A 16,852-nucleotide genomic window follows, 5' to 3' on the forward strand; every position below is an offset into this window, starting at 1 on the left:
TAATAAGATCTCGTCTCCATATAAAGGAATTAACAAGTCTGATACAAGTTCACATGCCCCACAGGTGCAACTATATTCAAATTAGAGAAACTGAGTGAGTTACATCCCTGCGTGCAGAATGTCACATCAAACACAATCCTCTTTTCTCCCAGGCAGGTAGCACCACAGTGGTCCACTCGCATTAGCAGCAAGTAACTTAGGATCCGAGCATCTCCATCCATCTACTCACCAGGGCTCGCAGGGAGGACTCGTCCAGCGCCGTATAACTCTCCAGGGACATTTTAAGCTTTCTTGTCAGGCTCAGGTGAGACGCGCAGGTCTGGACGGTGGGTCTTTGTTGCGATCTGGTTCCCCCGGTCAACGTGTGCGCTCTACCACCTGCACGACTTTAAGCTGTTTGTTTGTTTGTTTGTTTGTTTGTGAATCTGTCCCTTCTCTTCTTTTTTTTTTTTAATTTCAGCGCAGTCTGTCTCAGTCGTCAGCGCAGTCAAAGAAACTTCTTCTGAGTCAACGGAAATAAACTCGTGTCCCGCTTACGGAGAGCATATTTCGGTTCTCTTTTGTCGACTCTTGAGTTGCAGTGAAAGCTGGCCCGCACACTCTCTCACAAGGGGGACGCTGGCAGCTTTTTGAAAAGAGGATTCCCACTGAAAGGTGTAACCCCGCCCCTCTCCGTCCGCGGCTTCTCCCGGCGTTCATTCAAAGCGCGCCGCTCTGCGGGCAGACGCAAAACGGCGTCCCGGTATGGGAGGTGATTAGTGCCACCGTTAAACACAAATACAGGCGTCATGAACAGATGTTCATGCAATCACATCCTGCTTTTGATGGTTTTACCCGCATTTTCAGCAACAACCATTGCGGTTTTCATAGTTAGAGACATCCAGCACTGACACGGCAAAGAGGAATGTTATTTAAATTTTACGTATTTTATTCGAGGAAATTTCTCACCGCTTATAAACTCAGCACAAATTGCTAAATAACAGTCTCTAATTTTCCTAGGCTTGTATGGACCAGATTATGGAATTCTGGAAAACATATCAGGACAATTTTACCTTCAAGTGTGAGTGCCTAAATAGTTTCAAATCAGGAGGCCAGTAATAAAATTCTGGTGGAAAAATAATGAATGCTTTATTGATTGAGGTATGAAACAACACTGACAGAATACAAACTGAAACCTTGAATGTTCTCATTAAATGTTTAATAGCCACACAAGACAAATAGCATCGAGACACTTGTTTATAAGCAGGAATAATCAGCCATGTTTTATGAATACCTAAAGTATATCCAAACACACCAGGCGATTTCACTGACCGTAACCTGAGCCTGCTGATCAGACAATAATCAGGAAAAATCTGGTGTTGTTTTTAGTTGAAGAAGCTTAACTGTGTGTGGAAAAAGAATGACTATTTAATATGTGTTTCTAAACTGGGCCCTAAATTACACAAAAAAATGCATCTTATTTATTTTAAATGCTATTTGAAGGAGCAACAACATATATTTCACACTACTTAAAAAGGGAGATTGGATAGGAGACACTGCTTCAAAAGGCATCTTATCATAACATATATAGTTCAGTGGTTATGATTAAGAAAAATCTACATATTACTGAAGAGTATTAAAGACAAATGTTCAATACATTTTTTTCATCAAAGATGCAGAAATTTATCAAACTGGTTTCTCAAGCCCTTTTTAGACAAAATACTCTATCAAAAGTGCTTTACGTTACAGAAAGAAACCAACAGGAAAATGGATAAAGACCCTGGAAAAAAAGACAACAGGGGTGGAAACACAATGTCCTTGGCTGAAGAAAAAAGGTGAAGATTACCGGTAAGTTAGACACACAGACAAAGTCATGTGTCTGTGTTTGATGTTCCTAATCTTCTTAATGATCCATGACACGACTTGCAAAGTTAAAAAAAAAAGAAAAGAAAAAGGTAGAATCAAAACAAGCTCTGTTAAGGCTAGATGTTAGACATACAGAGAAACAAACCTTAAACACAGGACAATATGCATGAATAAACCCAATTATTTTCTTACACTTTAATAGTAAAATTAATCAAAATATAAACGGCAATATACTGATACCCATACAGGCACTTTTCAGATAGTTATATGTTTCATTTTCAAAGGTGTGCAAAAAGATAAATGAAAAGCCGAGCAGGAGGTTTGGTTTGTCTGTTTCTCCACATGTTCCCTCTCTCACTCGTCCTGCTGCTCTTCATTCTGCTTCTTGGGCAACTGCAAATGGAAAAAAATTACAACTGAAAGGCCTTGTACATATGGAAAAGTATGTTAAGTGGCTTTACAAAGGACAAGCAAGTAAGCACAACTGACACTGTGTCTGGGTACAGGCAAACCTTCTGAAGAGCTTTTTCTCTCAAAAAGGTGGTCAAGTGTACAAAAAGTGAATTCATTCAAGTGTACCTTTGTCACTGGATTCCTTATGCTCCTTTTCCCTTCATTACTTTCTGGTACATGTAATCTGGTAGAAAAATATATTCAAATCAGAGTATTAATAGACTGTAAATAAGAACCAACCATTATGTGATTAAACAATTCTAAAATGGTCAAGTAGAGCTGAAGCCATTCAAATGAAACCCAAAAAGTAGTTTCTGACAGATGCAGAACCAGACCTCTCAGAGTCACAGAAAGACGACTGAGCCTCCTCTGCGTCCCTGCCATGCTGATGTTGGTCTTTTACAGAAACATCACAGTTGGACGTCTTCCTTTGACTCGGTAGTCCGATGTAGCCTCTCTGCCATTCCCTTGGGTTTAGTTCTGGTGGTGTGTCGCTGTCAAATCCAAAGTCCGCTGCAAAGTCAGCTATAAGTGGAACAGGATACACAGCATGTGTAAATAAACACACAAATGCACACAGTGACAAGAGAAAAAAAAAACTCTGAACATGTCAACAAAACCTCCAAAATATAAACAGTCAAATAAAATAGACATACAAACTAGCTGCTGTTTTGGCTGATGTTTAATTGCATGGTAAATATTTAAGTTTTTCCTCAAGTATTTTGTCCATCCCATAATACCATCTATAATAACATATTACAGCATGTTTGTACTGCAAATTGTAAGTTTAGATTTTTGGGGGGGATTCTGCATTATTGGTTGGCTTTCATATAATCTTTTAATATTTACAATGAACTCTATACATTACCTTGGTGCTTTATTCTCCTTTGAAAATTCGGAGACATCCGACCAAACGTATCTTTACCAGGGCTCAGTGGTTTTTTAACAGATGTTCTTGTTAGATTGTTCAGTGGATGTGAAGTCTGAGGACGCATATCACATTTGTCCTGGGCATAAAAACACAACAAATAAAACATTGCAAAACATCAGAACAAATATAAATCTTTTAAATATGTTTTACAGGGACAATATACATTGATCAACATCACTGCCAAAAGGCAAATTGTCAATTGTAGTCCCTGGACCAGATAGTAAATTAGCCATTAGGCAATTACAGATCTGTTTATTTCTTTTTGGTTAATGTTCAGCATTCATGTTCAGCGGTCATGATCACAACGACAGTCTGTGTCTGAGTCACATCTGGCGTAAAATATGAGGACATATATTCCACTATGCACCTTATCTTTCATGTTTTGCACAGTTAAGCGCACTTTATAACTCATTTTTGGGTAATAATCTGTTTACACTGCAGTTTTTTTACGTAGCACATGTTAGTCTATTTAGTATATGTTTATTCTATTTTCTACTAACAGTTAGGCCTTGTTTGCTTACTTTTTGACTAACCTACACTGCTGTAATGTGCTACTGGATGCTTGAATTTCCCTCGGGATCAATAAAGTATCTATCTATCTATCTATCTATCTATCTATCTCTATTCATGAACTCGAATTGAGGCTGGTTACTTGGGTCAGGTATTTAGATTATATTTAAATACCAACAATACTGCCTCGTTTTCAAAAAATCCTGTAAAGCATCAAAATAATTTGAAATGTATCAATACATTCTGAATGACTATCTACCCTGACTAGCGATACATACCTGGTGGTGAAAGACCACGGCCTCCTCTAAAGCAACGCCACAGAATTCACATGGAATGACGACATCGCCCTCTAGTGGACTGGCCGGAGGACTGTAGGAGGCCGGGGAGGCTGACCGAGGGAAAGTGGGGATGTTTGAAGCGAGTGTGTCAGGTATGTTATGCATCAGCCCTGAAGCATTCCTGCTCATCCTGTTCTCTCTAGGTGGAGAAGCGGGCTGCTTACTGAAAGATGCAAAGGCTGAGGCAGGGCTGCACCCAGTCTGAAACAAAGAAATGAATATGACTGGCGGATCTATGTTAAACATGCTTATATGAAATGATTGTGTCCCTATTAGATGGATAAGAAGGTTACATGTTCAAACAGGCAAAGGCTGTAACTGGACTGTGAAAGATCTGAAACAAAGATACAAGAGGGTGTGTTTTGTTTGCATGCCACGCGACATCTGACTGGATCTGAGCATTTTACACTGATTGTCCTGTTCAAACTCTATTTATCCACCGGGGGAGGCAGCCTACTGACAGATTTCACAAGAAATACAAAACACACCACAAGAAAACAAGTAGGTCACAGAAAGTGTGGACCTGAAATCAGGGTAAAATAATCCAAAATATCAGGAAGTCCTGAATTCATAAGGCAGAATAATCAGGGAGTGTCAGTCTGGTTCTGGTTGTTTTGGTTTTGTTATGTTGTCATGCATGATGTTATGATGCATCGACTTGGAATTACAAACTGCCCTCCTTTTCTCCACTTACATGTTGAAGAGTGTCAAGCTGGGCAGTTTGTTTTTTTATATACAGATTTTACTTGAATATGGACAGAATTCAGTTCGACTGCATTTTGCAGTAGATCTCTGATAGTTTAACCACATTAATCCACTATTTATTATAGCGCGTATGGGGTGACCTCACTGAGCAACAGAGTAACCAGAAGAATAAAATCACATCTCTAACCTGATGCAAAATGAGGTCCTCTTCAGGAAACAGCTCTTCGCAAAACTCACAAGGTAGCATGGTATCTATAAAAATAATTTAAAATCATTAACAAACTGGAAACAGAATAACTTTAAGTATTCCAATCAACACCATTTCACTATTTACCTGTTTGATCAGGGTCCTGGACTGCACTTCTGCCTGTTGTGAAGTTGGGTTGTGGAGTGTCTGAAGAGGTGTTGGACGTCTTCCCAACTTTGTGTCCCCAGATACCACTCCACAGATTGCCATCTCCAACTCCAGCCACTGATTCCCCATCACTCTGCAGACTAAGAGCCAACATGTAGTCCAGGCCTGACGAATCCTCATCCAATGTAAACTCACTATGTGGCCAAGCACTACCACTACCACTGCTGCTGTTGCTAGTCAGAAAATCACTCTGCTCCAGCACTAAAAGGGAAAAGATAATTATACAGTTATTTCAGAAAATAATTCAAGCAGCAGCAAAGACATTTGTAAGCAGTCTAATGGTAAAACGCTTTTGATTTCATTCCATTAATTGTTTTGTCAAACCCTAAATCTTAAACTCATATTTTCTACCACACTGATGATAGGAAGTTCCTTAATTATGGTCAAAATATGCATACAAGGTTAGAAACATGTGCAACCTGTTCTTTGGTCCTCCTTAGCCTTAAGTTGAATCAGCAAAATCTCTCTAAAAATTGATATTTATATATTTTCCACAGGCATCTACTGCAAGTCCACTGTTTGGAAAACTAATTTTACATGGATTGGCAATGGCAGCAAGATGCTAAGAAGCATAACAATACACACTCAAAGACAATAAAGTAAACAGCCAGCAACAAATAGATGTAAACCAGGAAAGCTTCAGTATTCATTAAAAACCTATTTTACAAATGTCTTATAGGGAAAGAAATGCGTTTGATATGTCTGTCTACAGCTCATGGATACACATTAAGTGTTGAGACGTCTTTAAATTTCTTTACAACTCTTTAAAACCAAACTGGTACATTTTTTGGCCTGGTGGGAACTTTTTCTCCCCCACATTAAATTTAAAAATCATCACTCACAGTGGCTGAATGCTGTATTTCTTGAGACATTATTCTTCCAGTCTCCTGATCCTTGAGCCCCTCTTGAAGGGTTATAAACTCTGTGATCAAAAGGCTGGGGAAAGGCCTGTTGCTCTGCTGCATTGACGTTATTATTCTTTGGGCCCCTCTCTTGGGTTCGTAGGAGGTTTCGGATGGAGTGGGCTTCAAACCATGGTCCTGGAGGCTGTGAGTCTACTGGACTGTGACTTATTCGATTGTTGTTCCTCTCTTGGGGTGGTGTAAGGCTTCCACATAAGAGTGGGTGCACAGCTCGTTCCCTCAACATTACATTGCACTTGCAGTGTGAGCAGGGCTCAGTGCGTGCGCCACAATAATCCTCATGTTCTTTGGCCTGACTGTAAACAATCTCCAGTTCACAGTATTGGCAAGGGACGAGTCGCTGAGAACATTCAGAGCTCTGAAAGAGACAACAGTCCTGAAGAAGCACAACTTAAGGACTTAATCAGGATGGTTAAATGTAAGATTTCTAAACAGGAAAGGGAAAAAAAAATTCCACAAATACCTGGTGAACATCAAAATGATTTTTTTCAATCTTCAAACCACACTTGCATGTAACCTGAAATGGGAGTGAAAATGCTTTTAAAAGCTCTTCTTCTTAGCCATTTCCATTTGGATCAAGATTTGAGGTGACTGGTGATTTCACAATGTGACCACTCTGACACAAGTTCGGTAACTGATAATGACAAATGGCTTGTTCACTAAATAATAAAGCACAATGAGGTGTGACACCCATTTTCCCACAATATTAGCATTAGGCCTGCCAACAAACATCTATTGCAGGAATAATGTCAAATACTCCAGTCTTGCATTTCAGATTCTACCTGTGCATGCTCCTGTTGTTTGTGCTCCTGAAGATCTGACCGGGGCACTGGCTCCTGGCACACATCACACAGTGCGATGTTTCTTCGACAGTGGATCTCATGGGTAGTAAAATTAGCCTCTGGAATATCATGTTTGCTTTAAAAAAAAAATAAATAAAAGCAAAAAGAAGGGCTGGGATATACAAAAATATAAAAACCTGTTTTCACCATCATGTTAAACTGGTTAATCACGTAATGTACATTATTCATTCTTACCAATTACCACAGAACTGTGTATTTTCATCTGCCATGGCTTTGCCGAAAACCTGCAGACAAAATGCAAAGTTAGTCATTAGAAAGACAAACAACGCTCAACTAAACTGTCATGCTGAAAGGATTTTGTTATTAATTAGTTCAACAAATGATATTTCAGATTCGCCGGAGTCGAGTTATTACATTAACACTAAAATCTGTTTACTGAGCTAAAAAATCCTTGTGAATTATCGGGAGTAAATAGTAAAGTTAGCTATCACTTTCTTTAATAAATGAAACTAGCTGACAGCTCTTGTTGGTTTGCTTACCCAGTGCTTCCAGACAGGAAGCTAACGTTAGCTGACAATGATGGCCTGGATAAACAAGGAAATTCCCCGTCAAACTTAATTAACAAGCATCGTGAAACATCTCGAAAAGGTTGGATAGAGTACGCCGGGTTGCCTTTAGCTAGCGTAGCTTAGCATTAAATGCACTACTAGCATCCACCATGTAGCTTTAATTTGCTAACTAACTTTATATGCTCTTCACGAAGGTCCCTGGAAGCTAATGTAACATCGGGTTTGGGGCTTCTGCCACCCGGTCCAAACAAAACGAGGGCAGTCGTTATGATGTTATCGCTTGTCAGCTAATTACCCACTGATGAATATGTAACTGAAAAAAATAGACGACAGCTAAGTTCTTGGTTATACCATATAAAAACAGTTCGTTAGTTCCTTCTCGCTCTGGCTATTCACAAGCTTTGCCATTCCCTGATTTTGCCTCACAGGCTATCTACCTAAATCACCACTCCGCCTCTTTTAAGATTGATACAATCTAAAGAAACCACACCATACCATTTTATACTAATGCACCTAGTCTCAATGCAACAGTGATATGTATTTGTAAGGGGCGTATGCATTGTAGCGGTTGAGGGTAAATCTCACTACAAGTTCATACTCAGGGCAAAAGCGATAATGTCTTCAAGCTCGAAGGTGATTGGTTAAGTAAACACATGACACCATACGGTGACCAAAACGACTTGGGTGATTGCTTTAAGTTTCGATCTGATGTCGTGTGATGCCACGAATAACGAGTATTGTAAAAATGTGATTAAGCTTTAAGATATATACACGTTTGGTATGTTTAAGTAAGCAAGCACCTTGACAGAGTAACTTTGTCTTCTAATTTCCTGTCTGGACCGGAAATGGGCATGTGTCCGTTGTGTGCTGCTTACGGTCGGCTTTTTGCTACATTTCAGCAATTATCTGAACCAGTTTTATGGAATGACATACTGTGTAAAGTAACTTGCGAGATGTAAGAAAGTGACAGACCTTCTTCTTAACAATCTGACAAACATCGACCGCTATTAGATCGCAAATTAGATCAGTTCTTCTGCACAGCTCTGGGATCAGCAGGTTGTTGTTTAACGGGCATGGTGTTGCAGTCTGCAATGACCCTGTCAATCTTACACCCAATGACAATTTTTAACACAATTAGTTACAAAATATTTACACGTTCATTCAGCCTATAATACAAATAAACCTGTAAGATATATATTTAAATAAATCTTTTAAAAATATGGTATTGTTTTATATTTATGAAAGCAAACTCCAGAAATGTAAGAATACTTCACTTTTGACCCTTTGATCTCTCCTGTCAAGTCTGCAGTCCTCCAGACATTCAGTATACACAAAATGAAAATCAACACAGTATTGTCCTTTCAGCGTTTATTGAGTTCTTGATCTGCCAATACTGTCATATCCGACATTTTAATTTTTGTAAGGCACAGTTTTGTTCAGATAAAACACTGATCTTATTTACAAATGTTCAGATGCAGTACATACATCTTCAGACCTTCTCCTAGTCAAAATGGCCACCAAATGAACCCAATGGAGCATAATTGTAAACAGACAAAACTTTTAATTCATTTAAAAGCCCTTATTCTTTATTTGAAAATGTAAAATGAACTATTTATTTCACAATTTTATATGAAATGTAACTTCACGCCAAAAGTTTTAAAACAAAACTGAGAAAAAGAAAATGACTGGTGACATATTCAAATAAAATCTAGACGATTATATAATTATAGACGATTTAGTTCATGGCTGTCGGCTTGATTTTTGTCCCAAGCAACTTAGGGTCTAAAAGTGGATAAATCGCAGTTACAGTGAATTAAATTTGTTTTTATTCACTTTGCTGAAGGGCTTTTAACTTTTTAAAAGTGGTGCATAATGAAATGGACACTTTACTGCACCCAATCACACTGGTTGGTTCCTGGTGATAAATCGACAGCCCCTAACTGGTTACATGATTGTCTGATATGAATTTAGGTCCAACGTGGAGAAGGTTACGAACCGATTCCCTTGTCCAAAGTTTTCCTAACATTCATCAGGAATAGTAGCTGCATTATTTTGTAAAAGGATGGCATTACAAACAGCCCAGCTGTTGTAGCCAGAGTTAAGCACAGGAAATGATGCTGACACTACACATATTTCAGTTCATTCATCCTTATAATTATTACTATATTTTCCAATTTGGGCGGGAGGGTGGGTATCATAGTTTAAAAAAAAAAAAGGTACCAGCATTGAAAGATGAAATATGCAGGGCTCCACATGTAGTCTGCACAACAGAAGTGAACTAAAATGACACTAAAACTTAAGATTCACATCAAATCATTTTTGCTACTGACAGGATGAGTTCAATTATACAACTGCTTTAAAAGGGACATTAATTATAAAAACCTGAAGAGGCTATCAATAAAAACTATCAAGCAGATTAAAAGTATTACTGGAATGGCCACATCTTGCATTTTACAATTTTAATTAAGAAAATAGCCGAAAAATGTGCAAAACACAACATTGCATTGATAAAATGAAACAGCCGTAATGCTGTCAATGGAGGGTTTTTCTGAAACAAAGGCAACACCAGCAATCGTCTATCACTGCACGTCTTCATAGATAACTGTGACAAAGAGCATGTCATTAGAAAGCATGTTAGTATACGTGGGATATCCTACATAAAACCAGCTTGTGACAGAAAGCTACCTATTTGTGGTGCCTACTTTTGTGCCTGCCTTCATGTTAGAATGAAAATATGAACCATACACTTATACTGTCACAGGTGTGAAGGCCACCCTGATTCACAGCCCTACTTTTCTTGCCATCATCCCTGTTATTCTCCACTATACCATAATAACAGACGTTAAAAAAGCTAAAATTGGGATATTTGGTCAGTCCCTGTAATAGCTAAAAGTCAACAAAAAGAAAATTGCCTATTAACTAAAAAGTGTTTAGACAATCAAAACACTGTATGCCAACTTCTACAGAAGAAAAAAAGCTGGTTTTCACTTTATCTTTCCAATGTCATTGGTCCAATATAAAATTCAGTAGGTTGCTCTTATAGAGTCATCAGCGACAGTCCTGTGAAAAAATATTCTACTACACTATACTCTTTTATATGATCTAGAGTGGTAAGATGGGGAAAAGGGGCTCAAAGACAGCATAAAAGACAACAGAGTGAATACGAGGAAAAGTACAGTACAAACATTGATGAAATGACAAGAAGAAGGCACAGATTTTAAGAGTTGAGACTAGAAGTCGTAGAGGTAGCAGAAGTTTCAGAGAAGAACAAAGAGGAAAAAGAAACCAATAAAACAGGGAGGTGTGTAGTGGAAAGTCTATCTGTCCTTGGATCCAAGCTTCTCGATCAAGTCTTGCAGGGGAGCAAGCTCTCGCCTGTCGATAAGGTTGAACTCCTACGAGAACAAAACATTTAATGTCAGATCAGTCATTTAGGTTTGTTAAAATTTTAAATTAAAACAGTTTGTGAAACAAATTTTTGCTGCTCATAAACAAACTAGACGGTGTTGTGGTCCTGTGTAACAAAATAGGACAGAAGTTGCAGTAGCACTGACATGTTTAAAGGCACAAAATAAACATCAACAAAACTCGGGATAGTTAACTGACAATGTATCGGTGTAACTAGACAATTTGTATCAGATGTCATGTCTGTAATGTTGGCTGGCTTTTGTGCAGACGTCTCTTATGCACATTATCCACACTTAATCTGTCCAAACATGTCACAACTGTTGCAGATGCTCACATAATAATTAGCCTCAGCACAATTAGCACAGAGATAGAAGATAGTCCTTACATGTCAATGCTGGATCAATATCAAGTCATTATAATTAGAGTAATGTAGCTTGTAAAGGGCCTCTCTTCAGAGTCACATCTGCTGCTTCAAAACTGATCAATGAGCTCATCAAAGAGCAGCATTCAAAGCTTTATTCTTAGTTCTTCTTTTACTGGTTTGCACGCCACATGCACATCATACATAAGGTTGTTGTCGTCTTGACACTTTTACCATTGTGACTGCATGTATTTACGGTTGAGCCATATAGAAAATGTTACAGAAACGGGTCAGCAGGTCAAACTTGACTAAGGACTCATTTTCAAGCATATATGGATTACAGGGCAAGTCTGAATGGGGCTTTAGATTCACAGGAGGGACAAAACCCTACACTGTAACAGGACAATCTCACCTGAACAAAGAAAATGAAGTGCTTGAAGGAGGTGTTGAGGTGAGCCTCCTCCTGCAGCTGCATCACAGAGTCAAAATGTTGGTGGTAGATGTGAGCGTAAACCCTGAACAGGCGCTTCAGGATGGTTTTGGCCACAGACATGAAGTTCTTTGGAAAGGGAACTCCTGCGGGACAGAAAGCGGTGGAAAATGCTGAAGTCAAGAAAAGAGCATGTGCCATTTCAACCTCCACAAAGCCTTTAAGCCATCATTAGAGAGAGACCTCAGATTAATAAGAGCATGGACAGTAGCAGAGAAATCTCTTAATAGTTGTCTCTTAAAAGCGACAACTTTCAGTTTTACATTCACATAAAATGGATCGTGCAGGAAGTGTGGTCCATTTCTAGAAGACACTGTTCTCCAATTCTAGAAGACAATGAATTCTGACAACATAACTTTAGTCAAAGTCATAACAGTCTACAGCCCATGAACTGCGGTCATCTTCACTTCTTTTTTTGTTTGAGGGGTCCTTTAGCACGTGAGACACATGATCAGCAAGGCTGAAGTCAGGTGACTAACTTGGACAGTGGAAAAACATTTTACTGTTTTTGCCCTCAGCTGCCTTGTCTGTATGTTTAGCATGATTGTCCCATTGCATCTAAAATGAGTAGAATATGTATATTAAATAGCTATGAGTGCTACACTACTAATACAAACTACTTCAAACATCTGAAGTCTAATTACAACATGACACAGTAAAGCCAAAACAATTAAAACCATAGCACTGCTCTAACATGTTACACCGTTGAGCCAAGGAAGCTGTAGCAACAGGTTTGTTGCCTTGTCTGTTGTCTTTTTGAGCCAACACTGATTTTACACAAATACTCAGGGAAAACACACAAGATACGTTCTACAAAGAAGAACCCACATTTATATCAAATGACAAACGGGTCTAGAATTTTGGACAGGAAAAAAAATAACTTGTAAAAGAAGCAAAGAAAGCAGACAGTGAAAAGTTATAAGAGAGAACTGTAATCTCTGCCAGTGGAAAGACAACATCAAAATAAAATTAAATGGGATGTATGCAGCTGTTTGGTCCACAGGAAAACAACTCGACTACATATATATTGGCTATATTGGTTGTTGATCAAAACCCACCAATCTTGGAGGGAAAAAGCGTCTCATCATCCAGTTGATCCTGCACCCAGGTCATCAGGTAGTCAATGTACTTTGGCGCGGAGCATTTGATAGGCTTCTTAATATTGGTGCCATCTGCCCAGTGATACTCGTATCTACAGAGAAAGAATTAAATTCATCATCAGTTACCACAGGCTAACAGATGAGGCTTAAATATCAAAAGCTCCACAAATTGCATGCACCCATTCTGCATTTCTGTCAGGACATAAAGACATTATTTGGGAGAAGATAAGCTAAAAATAGAGCAGGATGGGGAAATGCAAAAGTATCTACAGTCATATACTTGACAGAGGCTATGTCAACAGGAAGTGAACTCTGGTGTCTTCCTCCTGATTACAGACTGAACACAGGCGGTCTTGGCAGCAGAGAGATAGAGGAACTGCCAAATCTAGATTCTAAACTAAAGAGCTTCTACAGGGACCACATGCAAAGTTTAATTCCTGTTTGACATGCGATGTTCAGATGGTGCATTTAAAATTTCATCAGACATCTGAACCACTAAAAATCTGAATCCATACGTGGGTTCTTTCACACATGATGCATCATTTCCAAATTCTGGACAAAATAATGTTTCATCAACTAAACTATCTCAAGCCCAATTCTACAAAAGTTGGGATGCTGTGCAAAACATCAATAAAACAGAATGTGATTATTTGCTCAACCTTTTTGACATGTATTTAATGTTGCAGTGCTTATTCTGAATTTGATACCAGCAAAATATTGGAACATTCCAGACGTAAACAGGTTCATTGGTAACCGATGATATCATGACTGGGCTCAGTCGTTCACAAGCAACGATGGGACGAGGTGCACCACTTAGCGAAACGCGGCTGTATAACACATATGACTACATGATGTTGATAAACCGAGTTTGTTTGCATTCTATTTATATTTAAGCTCTACACAGCATCCCAGCTCTTTTAGAGTCAGGGTTCAGTTAACAAACCTTCAGTTCAGTTGTTACTGCACATTTTATTTTGGTCGGAATTACTTAATGAAACCATTTTCCTTTATTTTATATGTGTCTGTGATCAAATATTAAGTTTCAACCAAGCCTACATTCTACAGTTGTGGCTCAAGCTCCTGAGCTTAATAGAAAAAATAAATTTTAAAAAAAGGGTTCATCATGTTGACAAGAATTGAAAAGGTTTGGAGGGTCTCTCATAACCCATGAACATAGTAACATGCAACCTCTGTATATTAATGATTTTCTTCGTTATGTTTTGTAAGCTCATTTCAAGCACTTAAGCTTTGTGTGACACATCTTGTGGTCTGCACAAACTCAAGTGAAGTTCCTGGTTTCCTAAAACGACGTAAATGCACACATCAGCCTAAATACTTCCCTTGTTTCAACAGAACTTGCCAACCACAACATTTATCTCGTTTCAGAACTAATTCACTCTATCTCAGAAGATTAAGATATTTCATCTGTCTTGCTAAAATAAATAAATAGAGCAAGAAAGAATGTAAAATGTAGATGTTTGAAATCCCACCCTGATGCAAAATGCAACGTTTGAGGTGCTGATTTTTGTCAAATGCCATAAAATGGTACAACAGCAGTGCAGACCACAGACTACAGTATGTCAATTATTTTGCCCTGCCATCTGCCTGCACAGACAGGACGCTGGTGGCTGTTACCTTGGTCCTGCAGACATCACAGAACAGCTGGTCTCAGTGCAGAACTCTGTGATGGTGCCATACAGCATGTTGATCTGGTTGAAGAAATCCACCGCTGACAAAAACAAACAAACAAACAAAAAACAGGTGAAACAAATGTTCATGCTCATTACAATAGATAATATTTTTTTCAACACCTACATTGATTAGTAAGCAGTATGAGTAAGCAATATATGGACCTGCATTTTTGGAAAACATTATCTACAGCCATAAATGTAAAACTGAACACAAACTTAGTTCTGTGACAAACAATACACCACTTTATGGTTATGTGTTTTTGTTTGAGCAAAGCTATCTTCTTGGTTCTTCTCAATCTCTGTACAAACATCATTTATATTTAGAAATTTTCAGTGGTAGTTTATGTGTCAGAATGATAGTTTCCTGAAATGGGCCTGTTGTATTCATTCACTCACTGTTGACAGCAATCCACTCATTGAGATCCTCTCCCTCAGGAAGCATGACAGCCTGCCTCAAGTTCCCACTGCCAAGGGTTGCCTCAGCGTGTTTCAGTAGCTCATACTGGTGGGAGCCCTCTGGGATGTTCTTCTTCGGCTTGAAGGTCTTGGATGAGCGACTACCACTGCAAAGAAACAAACGTGAAGCCAAGCTGAGCTCTGTGCTCTAGCAGGACGGTGACATTTTTAAAAGACTAAAAGTGGTGTGGGAGTAAAGGTTCCTCTCGGGCCTTCATATCTGAGGATCCTTCCTGTCTAGTTTGTGCAATCAGCAGCTGCGGGAAGGTATTACGGTGAATATCTGTGAATTTGATGCCGAAACGATACTTGGTATACGAGACCGCTGCAGCATCTGTCATGCCGACGTTAAAGCGTTAACTATGCCAGCTTGCTTTGGGTTGTGTGTCATGTAAATAAAGTTGCGGTGATTGCCCACATGGTGAAACATACAGGAAATGTCTCAGTATCAGTGTCTGTGACTGCAAACAACGAAGACTTAATTATACTGCTCGACGTTTAGATACCACCCAATATCGAAAGTGCGGATGATGATGACTAATTTAAACATGTCTATGCTTACCTGAATTACTGAAAATGTGATTATACAGGCGAAGTTGGTTAGACAACCGTAACTTTGGGTTAATCATCGGGCTAGCCAAGTTAGAAAGTTACTACGGCATTTCTGAAAAGTTATAATTTGCGAGTGCTGGGGACCTATAAATAAACACAACTCACAGATAATGTTACGACGACAAATCCTAAAGTTATGTTAACCATGTGCACGAAAATATGGGATTAGTTTAACAGAAACTTATTTAGATTATACTGCAGTTGGCGGACTTGTTCTCTCTAGCGGTGCCTTATTTTAACCTCAGTTACTTCCCTTGATGCAACTTCGAAAAAGCGTAGCTAACGTTAACCGCAAGCTCCGACTGTAACTTATCAAGCTAACTCTACTTACAACAGGAAGCTCATCTTGGCGAAACAGGCGTCGGAGAGCCTCGGTTATAACTCCTTATTCTCGTTTAGAAGACAAATTTTTTGTTGTATAATTAGATACGGAGAGCCACTTCTCAGCGGTGCCTGCTAACAGTAACGTTAAAGCTAACATGAACTGCACCCACAGGGTTTCTTCCTCTATCGGTTCCCTGTAAAAGCCCAGCAGGCAGACTGTCGCCCCCTTCCAGCCGCATGTCGCCATTACATCAAAATACATTACAACTCTCCACATAGATACAGAGCCTAATTTAGAACTTTCTGTCACTGCATACTGGTGTAGATAGATAGATAGATATATAGATAGATAGATAGATAGATAGATAGATAGATAGATAGATAGATAGATATCATATCCGACATATCCGAATATAGAAGTTCAGTTTTTGAAAATGATTTTTTGTTCAAATGTACTTGTTTAAACTAAAGTTTTCGGTGTGACTGCATCTAAGACAAAGTGCTGGTTCAATCATAGTCTGTGAGCAACTCATCCACAGCAGAGTGGAACTGGCTGGACTGACAGGTGGACAACATGGCTTGGGCTCAGCATCTACTTGCCTAATTGTTTTACATGATGTTGTGCTCACATAGCACACATTGAACCTGGAGTTGTGTACAGTCTGGTGCGTGAACTGTAGCCTGCATGTAGCAACACAGGACACAATGAAGGGAGGAGGCCCAACAGCAACTGTTTGCCCTGATGGAATTTGACTGAGTACGTTTACTCAGGTGCACCATGTAACCAAAATGTGTACTTTAAGTTGTGATGCAGCCCACTCCTCCTGTGTTGCATGTGTGTGTGTGAGTGAGTGAGTGTGTGTATGTAAAAATATATATGCTGCCAATAAAGCTGATTCTTCTTTTACTTTTGGTACT

General features: G+C 39.0%; 3 protein-coding genes across 11 annotated transcripts in view; all 3 read right to left on the bottom strand.

Annotated features, from left to right (window-relative positions):
* The window catches only part of smtnb (smoothelin b), a 45,296-nt gene extending 44,637 nt beyond the window's left edge, over positions 1–659 (bottom strand). For 2 of the 4 annotated variants that reach the window (XM_046387470.1, XM_046387468.1), the window contains exon 1: positions 230–659. In XM_046387470.1, coding sequence (XP_046243426.1) covers positions 230–280 — 51 coding nt within the window. In that variant the 5' untranslated portion in view covers positions 281–659. The remainder of the gene's footprint in view (positions 1–229) is intronic. The other 2 variants (XM_046387471.1, XM_046387469.1) reach the window with 1 other exon arrangement.
* A 520-nt stretch (positions 660–1,179) lies between these two features.
* trafd1 (TRAF-type zinc finger domain containing 1) lies at positions 1,180–8,063 on the bottom strand. 6 transcript variants are annotated; one of them, XM_046387488.1, is made up of 13 exons: positions 7,988–8,063; positions 7,463–7,507; positions 7,158–7,207; positions 6,903–7,038; positions 6,584–6,637; positions 6,040–6,478; positions 5,117–5,398; positions 4,970–5,034; positions 4,018–4,278; positions 3,167–3,305; positions 2,634–2,823; positions 2,425–2,482; positions 1,180–2,238 (listed from the first exon to the last, which is right to left on the bottom strand). In XM_046387488.1, exons 3-13 carry the CDS (start codon positions 7,190–7,192, stop codon positions 2,200–2,202), a joined length of 1,698 nt encoding a protein of 565 aa, XP_046243444.1. In that variant the 5' UTR covers positions 7,193–7,207; positions 7,463–7,507; positions 7,988–8,063; the 3' UTR covers positions 1,180–2,199. The 6 variants fall into 6 exon arrangements, with proteins under 6 accessions (XP_046243444.1, XP_046243441.1, XP_046243443.1 ...); XM_046387485.1 differs by lacking the exon at positions 7,988–8,063 and adding an exon at positions 7,667–7,963; XM_046387487.1 differs by lacking the exon at positions 7,988–8,063 and adding an exon at positions 7,844–7,935.
* Positions 8,064–8,845: 782 nt separating this feature from the next.
* mob1a (MOB kinase activator 1A) lies at positions 8,846–16,122 on the bottom strand. The gene is made up of 6 exons (XM_046387489.1): positions 15,942–16,122; positions 14,939–15,105; positions 14,487–14,580; positions 12,810–12,943; positions 11,674–11,837; positions 8,846–10,887 (listed from the first exon to the last, which is right to left on the bottom strand). The coding sequence occupies exons 1-6, from the start codon at positions 15,953–15,955 to the stop codon at positions 10,810–10,812; spliced, it is 651 nt and encodes a 216-aa protein (XP_046243445.1). The 5' UTR covers positions 15,956–16,122; the 3' UTR covers positions 8,846–10,809.
* Between the last annotated feature and the right edge of the window lie 730 nt (positions 16,123–16,852).

This window comes from Scatophagus argus, chromosome 4, assembly GCF_020382885.2.
Source record: "Scatophagus argus isolate fScaArg1 chromosome 4, fScaArg1.pri, whole genome shotgun sequence".
Lineage (NCBI taxonomy): Eukaryota > Metazoa > Chordata > Actinopteri > Scatophagidae > Scatophagus > Scatophagus argus.

What these genes read in the sequence shown, in the direction of transcription:
- mob1a (XM_046387489.1), bottom strand. An exon ending in GTGATGTCTGCAGGACCAAG is followed by an intron (nt 12,944 to 14,486) that starts GTAACAGCCACC and finishes CTTTCTCTGTAG; the next exon opens with ATACGAGTATCACTGGGCAG. An exon ending in GCTTTTTCCCTCCAAGATTG is followed by an intron (nt 11,838 to 12,809) that starts GTGGGTTTTGAT and finishes TCTGTCCCGCAG; the next exon opens with GAGTTCCCTTTCCAAAGAAC.
- trafd1 (XM_046387482.1), bottom strand. Translation starts at nt 7,900, where the DNA reads ATGGCAAAGCTTGTGAATAGCCAGAGCGAGAAGGAACTAACGAACTGT. An exon ending in AACAACAGGAGCATGCACAG is followed by an intron (nt 6,638 to 6,902) that starts GTAGAATCTGAA and finishes CTCCCATTTCAG; the next exon opens with GTTACATGCAAGTGTGGTTT. An exon ending in CCAGGACCCTGATCAAACAG is followed by an intron (nt 5,035 to 5,116) that starts GTAAATAGTGAA and finishes TTATTTTTATAG; the next exon opens with ATACCATGCTACCTTGTGAG.